At 30.9% G+C, this 15,209-nt stretch overlaps 2 protein-coding genes across 2 annotated transcripts; both read left to right on the plus strand.

Annotated features, from left to right (window-relative positions):
- Positions 1-7,349: 7,349 nt before the first annotated feature.
- On the plus strand, positions 7,350-9,845 carry LOC107960292 (shikimate O-hydroxycinnamoyltransferase). The gene is made up of 2 exons (XM_016896607.2): positions 7,350-7,841; positions 8,782-9,845. The coding sequence occupies exons 1-2, from the start codon at positions 7,434-7,436 to the stop codon at positions 9,709-9,711; spliced, it is 1,338 nt and encodes a 445-aa protein (XP_016752096.1). The 5' UTR covers positions 7,350-7,433; the 3' UTR covers positions 9,712-9,845.
- Positions 9,846-11,651: 1,806 nt separating this feature from the next.
- LOC107961085 (shikimate O-hydroxycinnamoyltransferase-like) lies at positions 11,652-12,451 on the plus strand. Its single transcript, XM_016897324.1, has 2 exons — positions 11,652-12,003; positions 12,153-12,451. The coding sequence occupies exons 1-2, from the start codon at positions 11,652-11,654 to the stop codon at positions 12,449-12,451; spliced, it is 651 nt and encodes a 216-aa protein (XP_016752813.1).
- The last annotated feature ends 2,758 nt before the right edge of the window (positions 12,452-15,209 follow it).

The following is a 15,209-nucleotide window of genomic DNA, read 5'->3' on the forward strand; positions in this document are numbered from 1 at the left end:
GGATCCTGTTTATTTGAAATTTACCATCTAAGCTGGCCTGGCGAACAAGTCTTTTATTGGTAATTATTGTACTATACCTAGATAATAGTAGTAGAATTGATCGCAAAGAAATAATAAAATAAAATAAGAATACATAGATTTTACGTGGAAAAGTCTTATTAGGAACAAAAATCACGGGCATAATAGAAATTCACTAATGTTGAAAAACAACAATACAAGAAGTTTTTTTGACTGCACACGTTTTAACGGTTAAATAACATTTTTATAATCAACGTCTCATAGAAGATCGCCCCCACATATCCCCCAAATTTGCAATTCTATTTTTATTTCTTTAACAAACAAGTTGCACCTCAAATTTTTCTGATTGGATCAAACGAGGTTCAGATCAAACAGCTCTGACAACACCTCAAATTATTTGTGCATAACCATATTTAAAAAAATACCGAATAATTGAAATATATTCAAAATTTTAAATTAAATTAAGTTTGGATCAAACTCACTGATGATATATGATTTACCTAAAGTGAAATAAGAACTCGAAAATACAAAATTTATGGGTAAATTTTCGTTTTGGTCACTTAATTAAAAACTTATAATTTGGTTATTAAACTATTCAAAAGTTTTATTTTAAGTCATTGGATTGTTAAAATTGATATTATATGACTTTCTCTGTTCTCAGTGCATGCATCAATTGAAAGCTCTCTTTTTCCTTCATTTCTACAGTTCATTTTCTATTTTTATGTAACAACTTTGGACGTCACAAATCTGCAGACCAAAATTCAAACAGTTTTTGCTCTGATTTACAACATTGACCATCAAATCAATTTAGATCTAAGGTACGTTTTTCTACTCATTAATGGGTACCGATCTATAACAGTCCGATTATGGGTCTAGTCGAAACATTGGTTTTTGGACCACAAATCCGACTAGGGAAAAAATGTAATGGCCTAAATTTTTAGAGGTGTCGGAACGGTGATTCGAGATCACTGAATTCGACAAATTTGTAGAAAATATTATTAATTTAGTGAGTATAAGTTAAATGTGAAGTTAGGAAAAATTTTTGAAATAGTGAATAGTGCACTAGAAATACATATTAAAATAATTAGAATAAAAAACGAGGTATCGAGACCTCGAATATTTTAAACCGAGCCATAAATATTTTTATAAATATTTATGGAGTGTTAAAAAGTTAGTATTAAAGTTTCGTTAAGAAATTTTAAAGTTCCGATAATTAATTGAAAAAAAGAACTAAATTGTAATAAATGCAAAATTATGGGAAATGATTAAATAGCTTAAATGATAAAAGGAAGAGGGCTTAAAAGGAAAATAGACCCAAGCTCTATTTGGGCTGGACGGCAAAGGTACAAAATCAGCAAGAAAATAAGGAAAATTAAGGGCAAAATTGGAATATTACAATATTCACTTAATAAAGTTAGGATTGAATTGGAATTATCTAGATTTCTCTTTATTTTTCTGCATTCTCATCAGCTAAAACACCATAGAAGGGTTTTGATACGGGGTTGCGCGCGGACCAAGATCGAGTTGCCAAGTCACGAGAAACTCCTACGAAAACCTTAAACAATTAGATCTGAAACGAAACAGAAAATTAAAAGATTAAATTTTTGAATTTTCAGATCTGAAATAAAATCCCCAAAACAGTAAAGAATCAAATAGAGAATAGAAATAAGTGTTAATAAGGAATCTTGAAACCCTAGAAGAGATTGCGATTCTGCCCAATTGAACACCAAGATAGTTTTTCCCCAAATTTCGGCAATCTAATTTCTCCCAAAAAGAGTATGGATGAATCGGCAAGAACCCTAGAAATTGGGGATTTTTGGGCTGATTCCTTAAGATAGAAAAAGGCTGAAAACACAATAAGAACAGAAAATAGATTAGATAATGATTCAGCACAAGTAGAAATAAAGAAAGAATTGACAGTAAGAAATTAAAAGATAAGTCCTAAGAAGCCTTGAAATCTCGAAAAATCTCACAACTCCCTTCAAACGGCTCTAATCTCCCCTCCAAAGAATATCAATGGCAAGAAGAAGGTTGAAGATGGCTCCCACAATCAAAAAGATTGTTAAAACAACTTCTAAAGAAAACTCAAGAGAAAATCCTTGAAGAACTCAAAGAGAATTTTCACTCAAATCAAATCTGAAATTTTCAATGTAATTGTAATGTTATGTAGGGTGGCTGGCCAAGCCATATAAATAGGCCTTTCAAATGTTTTCCTAATTTAATTAGAACACTAAAACTAAAACTAAAAAAAAAACTCCTAATTATTTTAATATGAAAATTCGGCCAAGGGTCTTTTATTTGGGACTCTTGGACTGAATATAAAAATTTAAACTAAGTAAAATAAATAAATAAATAAATAAAAATAAAACTTTACAACTTGGGCCACTTTGACAATTTGGCCTGATTTTCAACTAAGTATGGATGGATTTCTTGATTGGGCTGGGAATTTGCTTATTGGGCCTCACCTTCAAGAATTTGGGCTTTTGTGACTCGTATCAGGTTTCCTTAAGCTAGTTCTTCATATTTTTACTGCAAGTAAGTTCAATTTTTGATTATTTCTTGAAATTTTTGTGTTTTTGTGACTTTTACAACTAGGCCCACTTGTTGAATTCATTAGTTTTTGATTCTATGAAAGAAGTTAAAAGTTTCTATGAATACATGCTGACAGTATATGATGATTTAGCATGAAATTAGAGCTTTAAATTGTTCATATGCTGATTTTATTGAAATAATTGAATAGAAAGTGAATGTTTGGGACCTAATAGTAAAAGAGTTTGAAGTTAGAGTTTTATGTGGAAATTCTGAATTTCAATAGTTGTGAAATAACTTATAATGTCTAGGTAAAGTACTAATTGAGAAAAATTAGCTTAATTGAGGGGTTAATTGAGCAATGACTGAATTGTATGAACTGTGAAATTTGGGGCAAAATGGAAATCAACATTTTGCACTAAAACAGTTTTGGACAGCAGCAGTGGTTTAAGTTTGAAAAATCACCAAAAATTGTTGGAATTGAATTAGAGGATGAATAAAATATGAAATTAAAACTTATTGAGTCTAGTTTTTCATAGAAGAAATGGTGTAAGCAATGAAATTGTAAATGATGAGATATAATAAATTTTGTGAGACAATGTTAGAATGATTTTGGGTTCCCCTGTTCTGACTTTGGAAAATCATCAAAAATTGGAGAAAAATAATTATGAGTTATAATTTATATTCTTAGAATTCTTGATGAGTCTATTTTCAAATAAAATAAACGGAAACATCATCCGAATTCTGTACAAATAGATAATTCATTTTTAGTGAAGACTGGTTGGAACTGTCAGACAGCAAAACAGGGGAATCTTTAAAGCATAAACTATACTATTTGGCTAAACCAAAAATATTGAAAATTTTATGCAAGAAGATATGTAAGTCTAGTTTTAGGGAAAGTTAACGGATCTTAATTTGGAGCTCTGTAGCTCCGGATAAAAATAATTTAGTGACTTTGACTCGAATAAATAGCTTTGAATATACATGTGAGTGAATAGTAAAATTATAGTTAATGTTGTTTAAGTGTGTTATACACATTAAGGATGTGGAGAGAGGAGGAAGAGGAAAATTGGGAAATATATGAATGATTTGTGTATAATTGGTCATATGCTTGATTATAATTGATAAACGATGAAATAGAAATGATGCTTATATTTGTGCATTATTGGTCATGGTTTAAGCTTATGTGTGAAAATAAAGTTTCATAGTATGTGTGTATGGTATATTCGGTATATGATTTGGCATGAAACAATGTCATGAATGGTTTATGAATTAACACATGTTGGTAAGCGTGATACATGAATAAATGCTGTGCTCATCCATGCTTATAATGCTTATGCTATATGAGTATTTGGCTAACGTATTTGGCGTACATGCTTAGGCTTTGGCCAAGTAGTGGCTAGATTATGCCACGTTAAATTTATAAGTTATGCATTGAAATGGTAAGTGCCTAATTGAAAATATGCTTGTGATTATGAAAAGGGTAGTAAGGTTTAAATTATGTAATCTCTAGTGAAATGGTTTATCATGTGGTTAGTTCAAAAAAAGAGTTATGTTTAAATACACTAGCTTGCGACTATGGTTGAATGATATGTTTATATCTTGTGTGATGTGCATAGGAAACAAGTGTGGAAATGTAATGAAATAGTAAGTTCATATGGCTGAAATTTAATGATTAAATGTTAATTTCAAGAATTATATAATGTATGATGAGATATATTTATTATTGAAATGAGAATAAAATAAAAATGCAAAAATCGAATAAATGATCAAATTGAGCGGAACGCCGGATTTGAGTACTTCTGATCAGTGACAAGTGATAAGTAGTAGCTTCAGCTACACTTATCTGATCAGTGACAAGTGACAAATAATAAGTAGTAGCTTCAGCTACACTTATCTGATCAGTGATAAGTGACAAGTGATAAATAGTAGCTTCAGCTATACTTATCTGATCAGTGACAAGTGGCAAGTGATAAGCGGTAGCTTAACTACACTTATTTGATCAGGGACAAGTGAAAAGTGATAAATGTGATCCGTGTAAGACCGTGGCAGTGCCATGGCTTCGGAAAGTGATAAGTGATCATATGCAATACCATAGTTATACTATGACAAAGTGGAAGTGAAGTACTTAATTTTCCATAACCATTCCCTAATTTGATTAAGGATGGTAAGTGACAAATGGGCCCAAAAGAATTAAAGTAAATGGATAAGTGGTAGTGTATTTATACCAGGATGATGTTGTTATTTAAGCTAAAGTGATATTTTCATTGCAAAATTGAGAATTTCATAAATGTGTTAATGAATAGTATAACCGATAAACGTTGAGTTAAATGGTAAATACGTATTAGTGTTAAACTTAATGACATTGAATTGTACGTGAATTAAATGGAAATTGCTAGTGATATGATTTAAATTGTGAGATAAGAAATTGCGAATTGAATGAAATGGAAATGAAACATTGAATTGCATGAGTATGTATCGGGTCTCGTAGGCCCTAATTATTATGATTATAATATTTTGAGGATATATTGTGAAAAGTTATAGAAGCATGTTAATAATTTTGAAAGTTTTAATTTAGATGGAATTTTATAACTCGGTTAAATACGTTTACAAGTGTATGTGTTCTGGTAATGCCTCGTACCCTATTCCGGTGTTGGATACGGGTAAGGGGTGTTACACGATCCATCGTATCGATTGTTGAATCCTTACTTGGAGCTCGTTAGTGGAACTTAAAAAACATTTCAATAGCCTAGTGATTTAAATGAAAATTTTCGAATTTAGTGACCAAACTAAAAATTTTCCCATAATTTAATGACTAATGGTGTAGTTTACGCACTTCCTCTTGGCCCAATTGAAGTTTTTGGTACTCCCAAACACTAGTAAAAAAGTTTTAATAGTATAAATGTATGAAATTTTTAATAGAATGTACCATTTTACTTTTTAATCTATATACAGTGACTAATTTGGTAATTTTTTAAATAAATAGGGCAAAATGCAATTTGACTTTTAATATAAAAATTTCCATGGTACGTTTACCTTGAAATTATCAATAAAAACTAATAAATATAAAATGAAACAGTTAACAATATATCAAATATCCACTAGGTGATAGGTGCTTTTAAAATTTAACATTTACAACTTAATGGGCTAGTGACAAGGCCTAGCAAACCATTAGTGGATTGGTAACAAATTTGATAATATTTCAACAATCCAATTGTTAAATATATTGATATAACTGTATTTGGTATGCGTGTAAATTTTCGAACCGATTCGATATTTCTGACATATTGATCTAAAATATTGTATATATTGAACTATTAAAAGTTTTTTATATAAAATAAATAGTTAGTTTTTTTTTAATTTACATCAAATTTGACATGCATAATATATTTGAACAAAATATGAAATATGACAATTGAATTATTAAAATATTAATCGTATAAAAAAATAAAATACATATTTTAAATTTAATATAAAAATGTTTAAAAAACTAAAATAAATTAATAAAATTCTCAATGACTTTTGGGTTTAAATCACAATTATCGAAACTGGATTAGATTAAATCGAAAATTAATTAATGTATCAGTTTGGAATAAGAGAATTAATTATCTCACAAAATGGTTAAATCAACCAATCAGATCGATTTTTTTAATTTTCAAATTTTTAATTAAATTAATCAAATCAATCAAATAGGAATTAGAATCTAATTATTCTAAACACTTTGCTTTGTTATGTCAAAGCCACATGTTTTTTTTTACACCTTATTTATTCTACAAATTACTGTCCGTACGTGTCAACTCTTTATGATCTTTTAATAACATGTACGGTATAGATAGCCTGTCTTCAATTATTTTTTTTGCCAAATTCTATTATTAGTTCTATATTATAAGTAGTTTGCGAATTTAATCTCTATATTAAAAAAAAGTCAATTTTAGTCCTTATACTTTTTAGCACTTAAAATTTTAATCCTCCACAAAGAGTAGTAATTAAATATGTTTGTTAATTTATGTCGTTAATCTTTTACATAGTATAAAGTTACTCCACGTTCTCTAATTTGATCATTCATAATCCTTATATTTTTTGAATTTTTAAATTTTAACAAGCTGATATAATATTACATATATGATAATATTTTTGACGTATAAGATTTTGAAAATAATAAAAATTAATGAATTTAATGGTTATCGTTTAGATCAAGATTGAAATTTCAAAATTAGAAAAATTTACGGACTAAAATGATTAAATTAAAGTACATAGACTAAATTTATAACTTGTCCATTGCACAAGTACAGCAATAGCCACTTTTATTTAACTCATATTATATTTTAGTTATTTATGTTTAAAATATTACATTTTAGTCACTTACGTTATCATTTTGTTATTAAGTGGTCACTCCACCGTTAAACTTCGTTACCTCTCTAACGGTAGTCCTACGTAACAATACAAATGGGTTTTAAATGCCAACTACGATGTCCAATTATTGGGACGAAAATAGGTTTTTAATTAAATAAATTTAATTTGGACTGCCATGTAGGACCGTCATTAGGGAGGTAAGAGAGCTTAATGATAGAGTGACCAATTCGTAATAAAACGATAACATAAGTGACTAAAACGTAATATTTTAAACTTAAGTGACTAAAATATAATCTAGAGCAAACAAAAGTGACTGATTTATAGTTTACCCTTACAGTAATTATTGGCGGATGATCTGGCCGCACCGACAAACAGTAGAAATTGAGTCATTTTGGTAATTATTCACAAAATTTGGGTTACTTTTATAAAAACCCGAGAAGAGAACCTCGCCTTTGCTTAAGATAGACGGACACTTTCTGACCTTCCCTTCTGTTGGTTTTTCATCAGCAGGTTTGCCTCTTACCAGAATATCAATGGATGTTAGTGTAAAGAGATGGAGCATGATACGCCCTGCTCAAGATACTCCTAAAGAAAGGCAATGGATTTCAAATCTGGACGTGGTGGTGCCAACAGACCATGTCCCTTTACTGTTTTTCTACAAACCAAATGGCTCCTCTGACTTCTTCAAGCCTCAAGTGCTACAGGAGGCTTTAAGCAAGACTCTTGTGCAATTCTATCCTATGGCTGGGAGGTTGGGACGTGATGAAAATGGTAGGCTGGAGATATTATGCAACGCAGAGGGTGTTCTGTGGATAGAAGCTGAAACTACATCGGCCATGGATGATCTCGACGGTTTTACTCCCTGCTCAAAACTGAGGAAACTGGTTCCCACGGCTGATTACTCTGGAGATATCAGTTCTTATCCGCTTATTATGGCTCAGGTAAGTGAATGAAGAACTATTATCTTATTATAGATGATAACTGTTACTTGCAGTAGGAGAAAAAGGATAAGCTCTGAGAAAACTCAAACAGCCTGATACTGAAGTTAAAGCACAAGAAAAACTAAGCTATCAGCTAAGAAGTTGATATATGGCTTTTTTTTTTCAAAACTGACTTAAAAAGAATCGATTAATTATGAATATACCCAGGTATAAAATCTTATACGAGAATGACCCGTTTTCTATCGTAAAAATTGGTATGGCTAGACTAATTAGCGGTACCGATATTTTTGTAAAAAGTATTACCATCAACAAAGTATAGATACTTTTCGTTCTTCACAAGAAAGTGCTAATTATGGAGGTCCATGGTGGTGGCTTAGTAGTGAAGAAGATGAAACCAAAACCCTTCTCTTCAATGAACCTTTGGTTTGACTCATTTGTAATAATCATTTTCGTTCGTCGAATTTGACTGCATGTTAAATGGAAAACTGTAATAATCCTCACTGAAGAAAAGCTGAGAACAAGATTAGTCAAAGCGAACAAGATTATTACAAATGAGTCGGGCGAGAAGTTCATTGAAGAGAAAAAGGTTTCGGTTTCATCTTCTTCACTGCTAAGCCACCGCCATGGAACTTTTAGCACTTTCTCTTGAAGCTAAATCATACCATCAACAAAGTATATTGATACTTTTTACAAAACTGACATAGATGCCACCAATGAGTCCAACGACATTCAAAATAAATATTTAAAAAAAATATATGGGGTGGTGCCTCCAATGGGAATGGTGGCACCAAATTTTACGGTAAAAAATGGGTCATTCTTGTACAAGATTTTACACTTGAGTCATTTTTATAATTAATCAATTTTTTTGTTAATTTTGCAAAAAAAAAACCTTAATATTTTTGTTTCAAAAAGGTCTATTGTTGTGTGTATATTTTGCTAGGTAACTACTCTTAAATGCGGTGGAGTCTGTCTTGGAATAGCAACTCATCATACTTTGACTGATGGCACAACGGCCTTTCATTTCATCAGCAGTTGGTCTGAAATAGCAAGAGGCTTGCCCCAAATTAGCATGCCACCACTTATTGACCGAACCCTTCTCCGAGCAAGAGTGCCACCAATCCCTAGATTTCATCATCTCGAATATGACCCACCTCCTTCCTTAAACACCTCTACGTCACTTGGCCCTAATACCCATAAGCCCTCAACTGTATCTGTTTTCAAGATCACACAAAATCAACTTAATACCCTAAAAGCCAAGTCATGGGAACATGGTAACAAAACCAATTACAACACCTACATCATTCTAGTTGCATACATATGGCGCTGTGCAACTAAAGCTCGGGGCCTCTCATATGACCAACCAACCAAGTTAAGCATGCCAGTTAATGGACGTCCCAGACTACATCCTCCCCTTCCATCAACGTACGTGGGCAATGCAATGTTTGCGGCTTCATTAATTACTCTATCTGGAAATCTCCAATCAGAACCGTTTGTAAATACCCTAGAACGAGTTCATGGAACATTGAAAAGGATGAATAATGAGTATCTAAGGTCAGCTCTTGACTACCTAGAAACACTGCCAGATATAACAGTTGCCAAGAGAAAACCAGACACTTACGAGTGCCCAAACCTAAATATCAACAAATGGACACGACTGTCTATATATGATGCAAATTTTGGATGGGGTCGACCAATATACATGGGTCCAGCAAACGTTGTCCATGAAGGAAAAATATACATACTACCAAGTCCAACTGATGATGGGAGCTTGTCACTGGTAGCATGCCTGCAGACTGCTCATATGAAACTCTTCGAGAAACACCTATACGAAGGCTTGAAGTCATTTGACAAGATCAAAGCTCGATATTAGTTGTTTGTTCTCTCTATCAATATATGTATAAACCTATAAATCTTCTACTTATGTTTCTTTAACTAAAACTTTGTTTGAATCCTGTTCATTTGAAATTTAACATCTAAGCTGCCCCTGGCTAACAGGTTTTTTTATTGGTAATTGTTATACTATACGTCGGTAATGGTAATAAGATTGATCACATAGCAATAACAAAGAAAAATAAAAATACACAGATTTTACGTGAAAAACTTTTATCGGGAAAAAAACCATAGGTAGGGGAGAAGAAATTCACTAATGTTGAAAAACAATAATGCAAGAGATTTTTTGACTACACATTTTAACGATTAAACAACCTTTTCATAATCAACATCTAATAGAAGATCGCCCCCACATATCCCCCAATTTTGTATTTTTATTTTATTTCTTTAACGAGTGAGTTACACTTAGAACTTTTCTGATCGGATCAAACGGGATTCAGATCACACAACTCTAACAATAATCCAAGCAGAGGAGGAGCAGGAGCTATAATATGAAATGAGTAGAGGGCCTGGGTATTCATAATTTAACTTTAACCTTCTGTGGTTGAGACATTGACAAGCTAAAGCCTTGAGAAGAAAAGCAAATGAACCTAAAAAACATTTTCCATTCCAAACAGCATCATTTGCTATGTTCTTTTTACTGTTTCAGAGGTAAACAATGGAGGACGGAGAAATTAGTGCTATATTAATACAAATTGAGCAAGAAGAAAACCAACACATCGTACAAGTAGACATAAATATATGATTCATAACATTTTTAACACGAAAAATGAATAAGGATTGTATGAAACAGAGACGCCACATCATCTTATATTTTTATCAATTATTTAATGTCATTTCAGTATCTTTTTTTTCATGTCATTAACACATAATTTTGGTAATTTTTATAACTTAAACCTTAGACATTGGACCATGAACTCTAAACTCTAAAACCCTTAACCCTGAACCTTGGATCCTGCATCCTGAACCCTAGGTTCAGGGTCCATGGTTTGGAGTCCAAGATTTTGGATTCAAGATCTAAAGTCTAGAGTCTAGAGTTTAGGGTCTAAGTTAAAAAAATATTAAAATTATGTATCAATGACATAAAAATGCTGAAATAACATTAAATAATTTGTAAGTGATACATGATGACGTGCCGTCTCTGTTTCATACAATCATTTCTCATTATCAAAATATTAAATTTTAGTTTATTTTCGATACTTTGTCTAACATGATTTTAGTCTATATACTTTAATTTTGAGACATCGAGGCCTTATATTATTTTATTTAAAAATCTTAATCATTCGTCTAATTTTGCAATTATAAAAATATATAATAGTTGATAATGCACTTAATTGACATATTTTTATTATTTTATTTAATTAATTTTGGACACGTATTTTATCTAATTTAAGACTTAATTGATCAATTTCTATTTTGGTACAATTGTTATCCAATGTGTCGAGAAATGTGAGGATACTTGAATTGCATAAAAGATTTAACATGAGAACTTGAATTGAGGCGTGAAGGAAGAGGAGGCGCATTAGTGCACACTAGATCTGATTATAGGCAGGTTATCCATCCAGGCCTGAAGGTCCGTTTAAAAAGTAAGAAGGTTTGAATAAAAATATAGACTCGAAAAATGTGTTTGAAAAAAAAAGGCTTGTTTTCTCAATGGGCTGAGCCTTGGGTGAGTTTTTTTTTCACTCACGCCTGGCCTAAATTAGTTGTTTTGCTACCATTTCGCTATTATATTACTATTATTTTATTGTTGTTGTTTGAATTTTGTATAACTTTTATTTTATTGTTAATTTTCCTATTATTTTAAAGGTATTTGCTTGCTAATTTGTAACTATCTTAGTGTTATTTAAATATAATAATATTTTAATGTATTTTTAATTTATTGGGAAATATTTAATTTTTAATGTATTTTTAATTAGCATGCCACCACTTATTGACCGAACCCTTCTCCGAGCAAGAGTGCCACCAATCCCTAGATTTCATCATCTCGAATATGACCCACCTCCTTCCTTAAACACCTCTACGTCACTTGGCCCTAATACCCATAAGCCCTCAACTGTATCTGTTTTCAAGATCACACAAAATCAACTTAATACCCTAAAAGCCAAGTCATGGGAACATGGTAACAAAACCAATTACAGCACCTACATCATTCTAGCTGCATACATATGGCGTTGTGCAACTAAAGCTCGGGGCCTCTCATATGACCAGCCAACCAAGTTAAACATGCCAATTAATGGACGTCCCAGACTACATCCTCCCTCCTATCAACGTACGTGGGCAATGCAGTGTTTGCGGCTTCATTAATTGCTCTATCTGGAAATCTCCAATCAGAACCGTTTGTAAATACCCTAGAACGAGTTCATGGAACATTGAAAAGGATGAATAATGAGTATCTAAGATAAGCTCTTAATTACCTAGAAACACTGCCAGATATAACAGCTGCCAGGAGAAAACCAGACACTTACCAGTGCCCAAACCTAAATATCAACAAACGGACACGACTGTCTACATATGATGCAGATTTTGGATGGGGTCGACCAATATACATGGGTCCAGCAAAAGTTGTACATGAAGGAAAATTATACATACTATCATGTCCAACCGATGATGGGAGCTTGTCAGTGGTAGCATGCCTACAGACTGCTCATATGAAACTCTTCGAGAAACATCTATACGAAGGCTTGAAGTCATTTGACAAGATCAAAGCTCGATATTAGTTGTTTGTTCTCTCTATCAATATATGTATAAACCTATAAATCTTCTACTTCTGTTTCTTTAACTAAGACTTTTTGTTTGGATCCTGTTTATTTGAAATTTACCATCTAAGCTGGCCTGGCGGTCAGGTCTTTTATTAGTAATTATTATACTCTACCTCGATAATAGTAGTAGCATTGATGGCAAAGAAATAATAAAGAAAAATAAGAATAGGCAAATTTTATGTGGAAAAGTCTTATTAGAAAAAAAATCACGGGCATAATAGAAATTCACTAATGTTGAAAAACATCAATACAAGAAGTTTTTTTGACTAGACAGTTTTAACGGTTAAATAACATTTTTATAATCAACGTCTAATAGAAGATCGCCCCCACATATCCCCATATTTGCAATTCTATTTTATTTATTTAACAAATAAGTTGCACCTCGAAATTTTTTGACTGGATCAAATGGAATTCAGATCAAACAACTCTGACAACACCTCAAATTATTTGTCCATAACCATATAAAACAAATACCGAATAATTGAAATATATTCAAAATTTTAAATTAAGTTAAGTTTGGATCAAACTCACTGATGATATATGATTTACCTAAAGTGAAATAAGAACTCGAAAATACAAAATTTATGGGTAAATTTTTGTTTTGGTCACTTAATTAAAAAATTATAATTTGGTTATTGAACTATTCAAAAGTTTTCTTTTAAGTCATTGGATTGTTAAAATTGATGTCATATGTCTTTCTCTGATCGCAGTGCATGCATCAATTGGAAGCTCTCTTTTTCCTTCACTTCCACAGTTCATTTTCTATTTTTATATAACAACTTTAGACGTCACAAATCTGTAAACAAAAATTCAAATATTTTTTGCTCTGATTTTCAACATTGACTATCAAATCAATTTAGATCTAAGGTATGATTTTCTACTCATTAATGTGTACCGGTCCATCGTATCAATTATTGAATCCTTATTTGGAGCTCGTTAATGGAACTTAAAAAACAACTTAATAACCTAGTGACTTAAATGAAAATTTTACCAAACCAAAAACTTTCCCATAATTTAATGACTAATGGTGTAGTTTACGCATTTCCTCTTGGCCCAATTGAAGTTTTTGGTAACACTAGTAAAAAAGTTTCAATAGTAGAAATATATGAAAAATTTAATAGAAAGTACCATTTTACTTTTTGATCTATATAGGGAGACTATTTTGCCAATTTTTTAAATAAATGGTGCAAAATACAATTTGACTTTTAATATAAAAATCTCTTTGCCTTGAAATTATCAATAAAAACTAATAAGTATAAAATGAAAAGGTGATAAGTGCTTTTAAAATTTAACATTTACAACTTAATGGGCTAGTGACACGGCCAAGCAAGACATTAGTGGATTGGTAACAAATTTGGTTATATTTCAACGATCCAATTGTTAAATATATCGATACAATTGTATTTGATATATATGTAAATTTTCGAATTGATCCGATATTTCAGCCATATTAATCTAAAATATTGTATATATTAGATTTAACCTATTTTTACATTTAAATATGTAAAAATATCACCCATCCACTGCCACCCAACAAAGAAGATAGGCTTTTTTTAGCAATAAAAGAAATAATAATTACCTGATAAATTATTTTATGGACATTTTTCACCATATCATTCATGATTTCATCCAGTTTGAAGATGACACGTCATCTTTTTTTTTCCATATCATATGTACATTTAGACTTAACTTTCAAATCAAAGATGACGTGTCTTGTTTTAATTGGGAGGAACTATGGATGATGGAGTGGAAAATTTCTATAAAATAATTTAATATTATTACCTTGTCTTTAAACACAAAAACACAAGCATTAGCAAACAGATTTCGCCCATCCGCTACCTCCCAATAGAGAAGATAGGTTTTTTTAAGTAACTCAATTTTTTTTTGAAAAATTATGAAAATAATCAACTTAAAAATTATATACGTAAATGATTTGATTTTTATAGTGCTTGTCGATGCTTCCAGACACATCGGCGGCACCGGCCCCATCATCAACCAATAATTTTATTATTTTAAACATTTTCAATTCATTCCCTAGTATATTTAAATTTAGATAAATTGAGATAAATTTTTAAAAGAAATATTTGAGTAATTTAAATAAGACTTTTAACTTTATAGTTTCTAAAAAAAATAAAAAAAAATTGTTTTTGTTATTCTTATAATTTTAAAGGCTATTTAGATATAATTTTAAAAATAGATATACTTAACACGCAAATAAATAAAAAATTAAAAAGCATCAAATTTGCCGACATGGTGCACCCTTTCTCTGCAAACTAAAAAGTTAATTGCTAGATCTGAATGCTTTATATAATACCATAAAAAATTATTATTTTTCAAGTAAACTATAACATTAGTCACTTTTATTTATCTCACATTATATTTTAGTTATTTATATTTAAAATATTATATTTTAGTCACTTACGTTATCATTACCTCTCTAACGGTAGTTACGTGACAGTACAAATAGGTTTTAAATGCCAACTATGATGTCCAATTGTTGGGACGAAAATAGATTTTTAATTAAATAAATTTAATTTAGACTGCCACGTAGGACCTTCATTAGGGAGGTAGAGAGCTTAATGGTAGAGTGACCAATTCGTAACAAAACGATAACATAAGTAACTAAAACGTAACATTTCAAACTTAGGTAACTAAAATATAATCTGAAGCAAATAAAAGTAATTGTTTTTATAGTTTACCCTTAATGTAATTATTG

This window comes from Gossypium hirsutum, chromosome D06, assembly GCF_007990345.1.
Source record: "Gossypium hirsutum isolate 1008001.06 chromosome D06, Gossypium_hirsutum_v2.1, whole genome shotgun sequence".
Classification (NCBI taxonomy): Eukaryota; Viridiplantae; Streptophyta; class Magnoliopsida; order Malvales; family Malvaceae; genus Gossypium; species Gossypium hirsutum.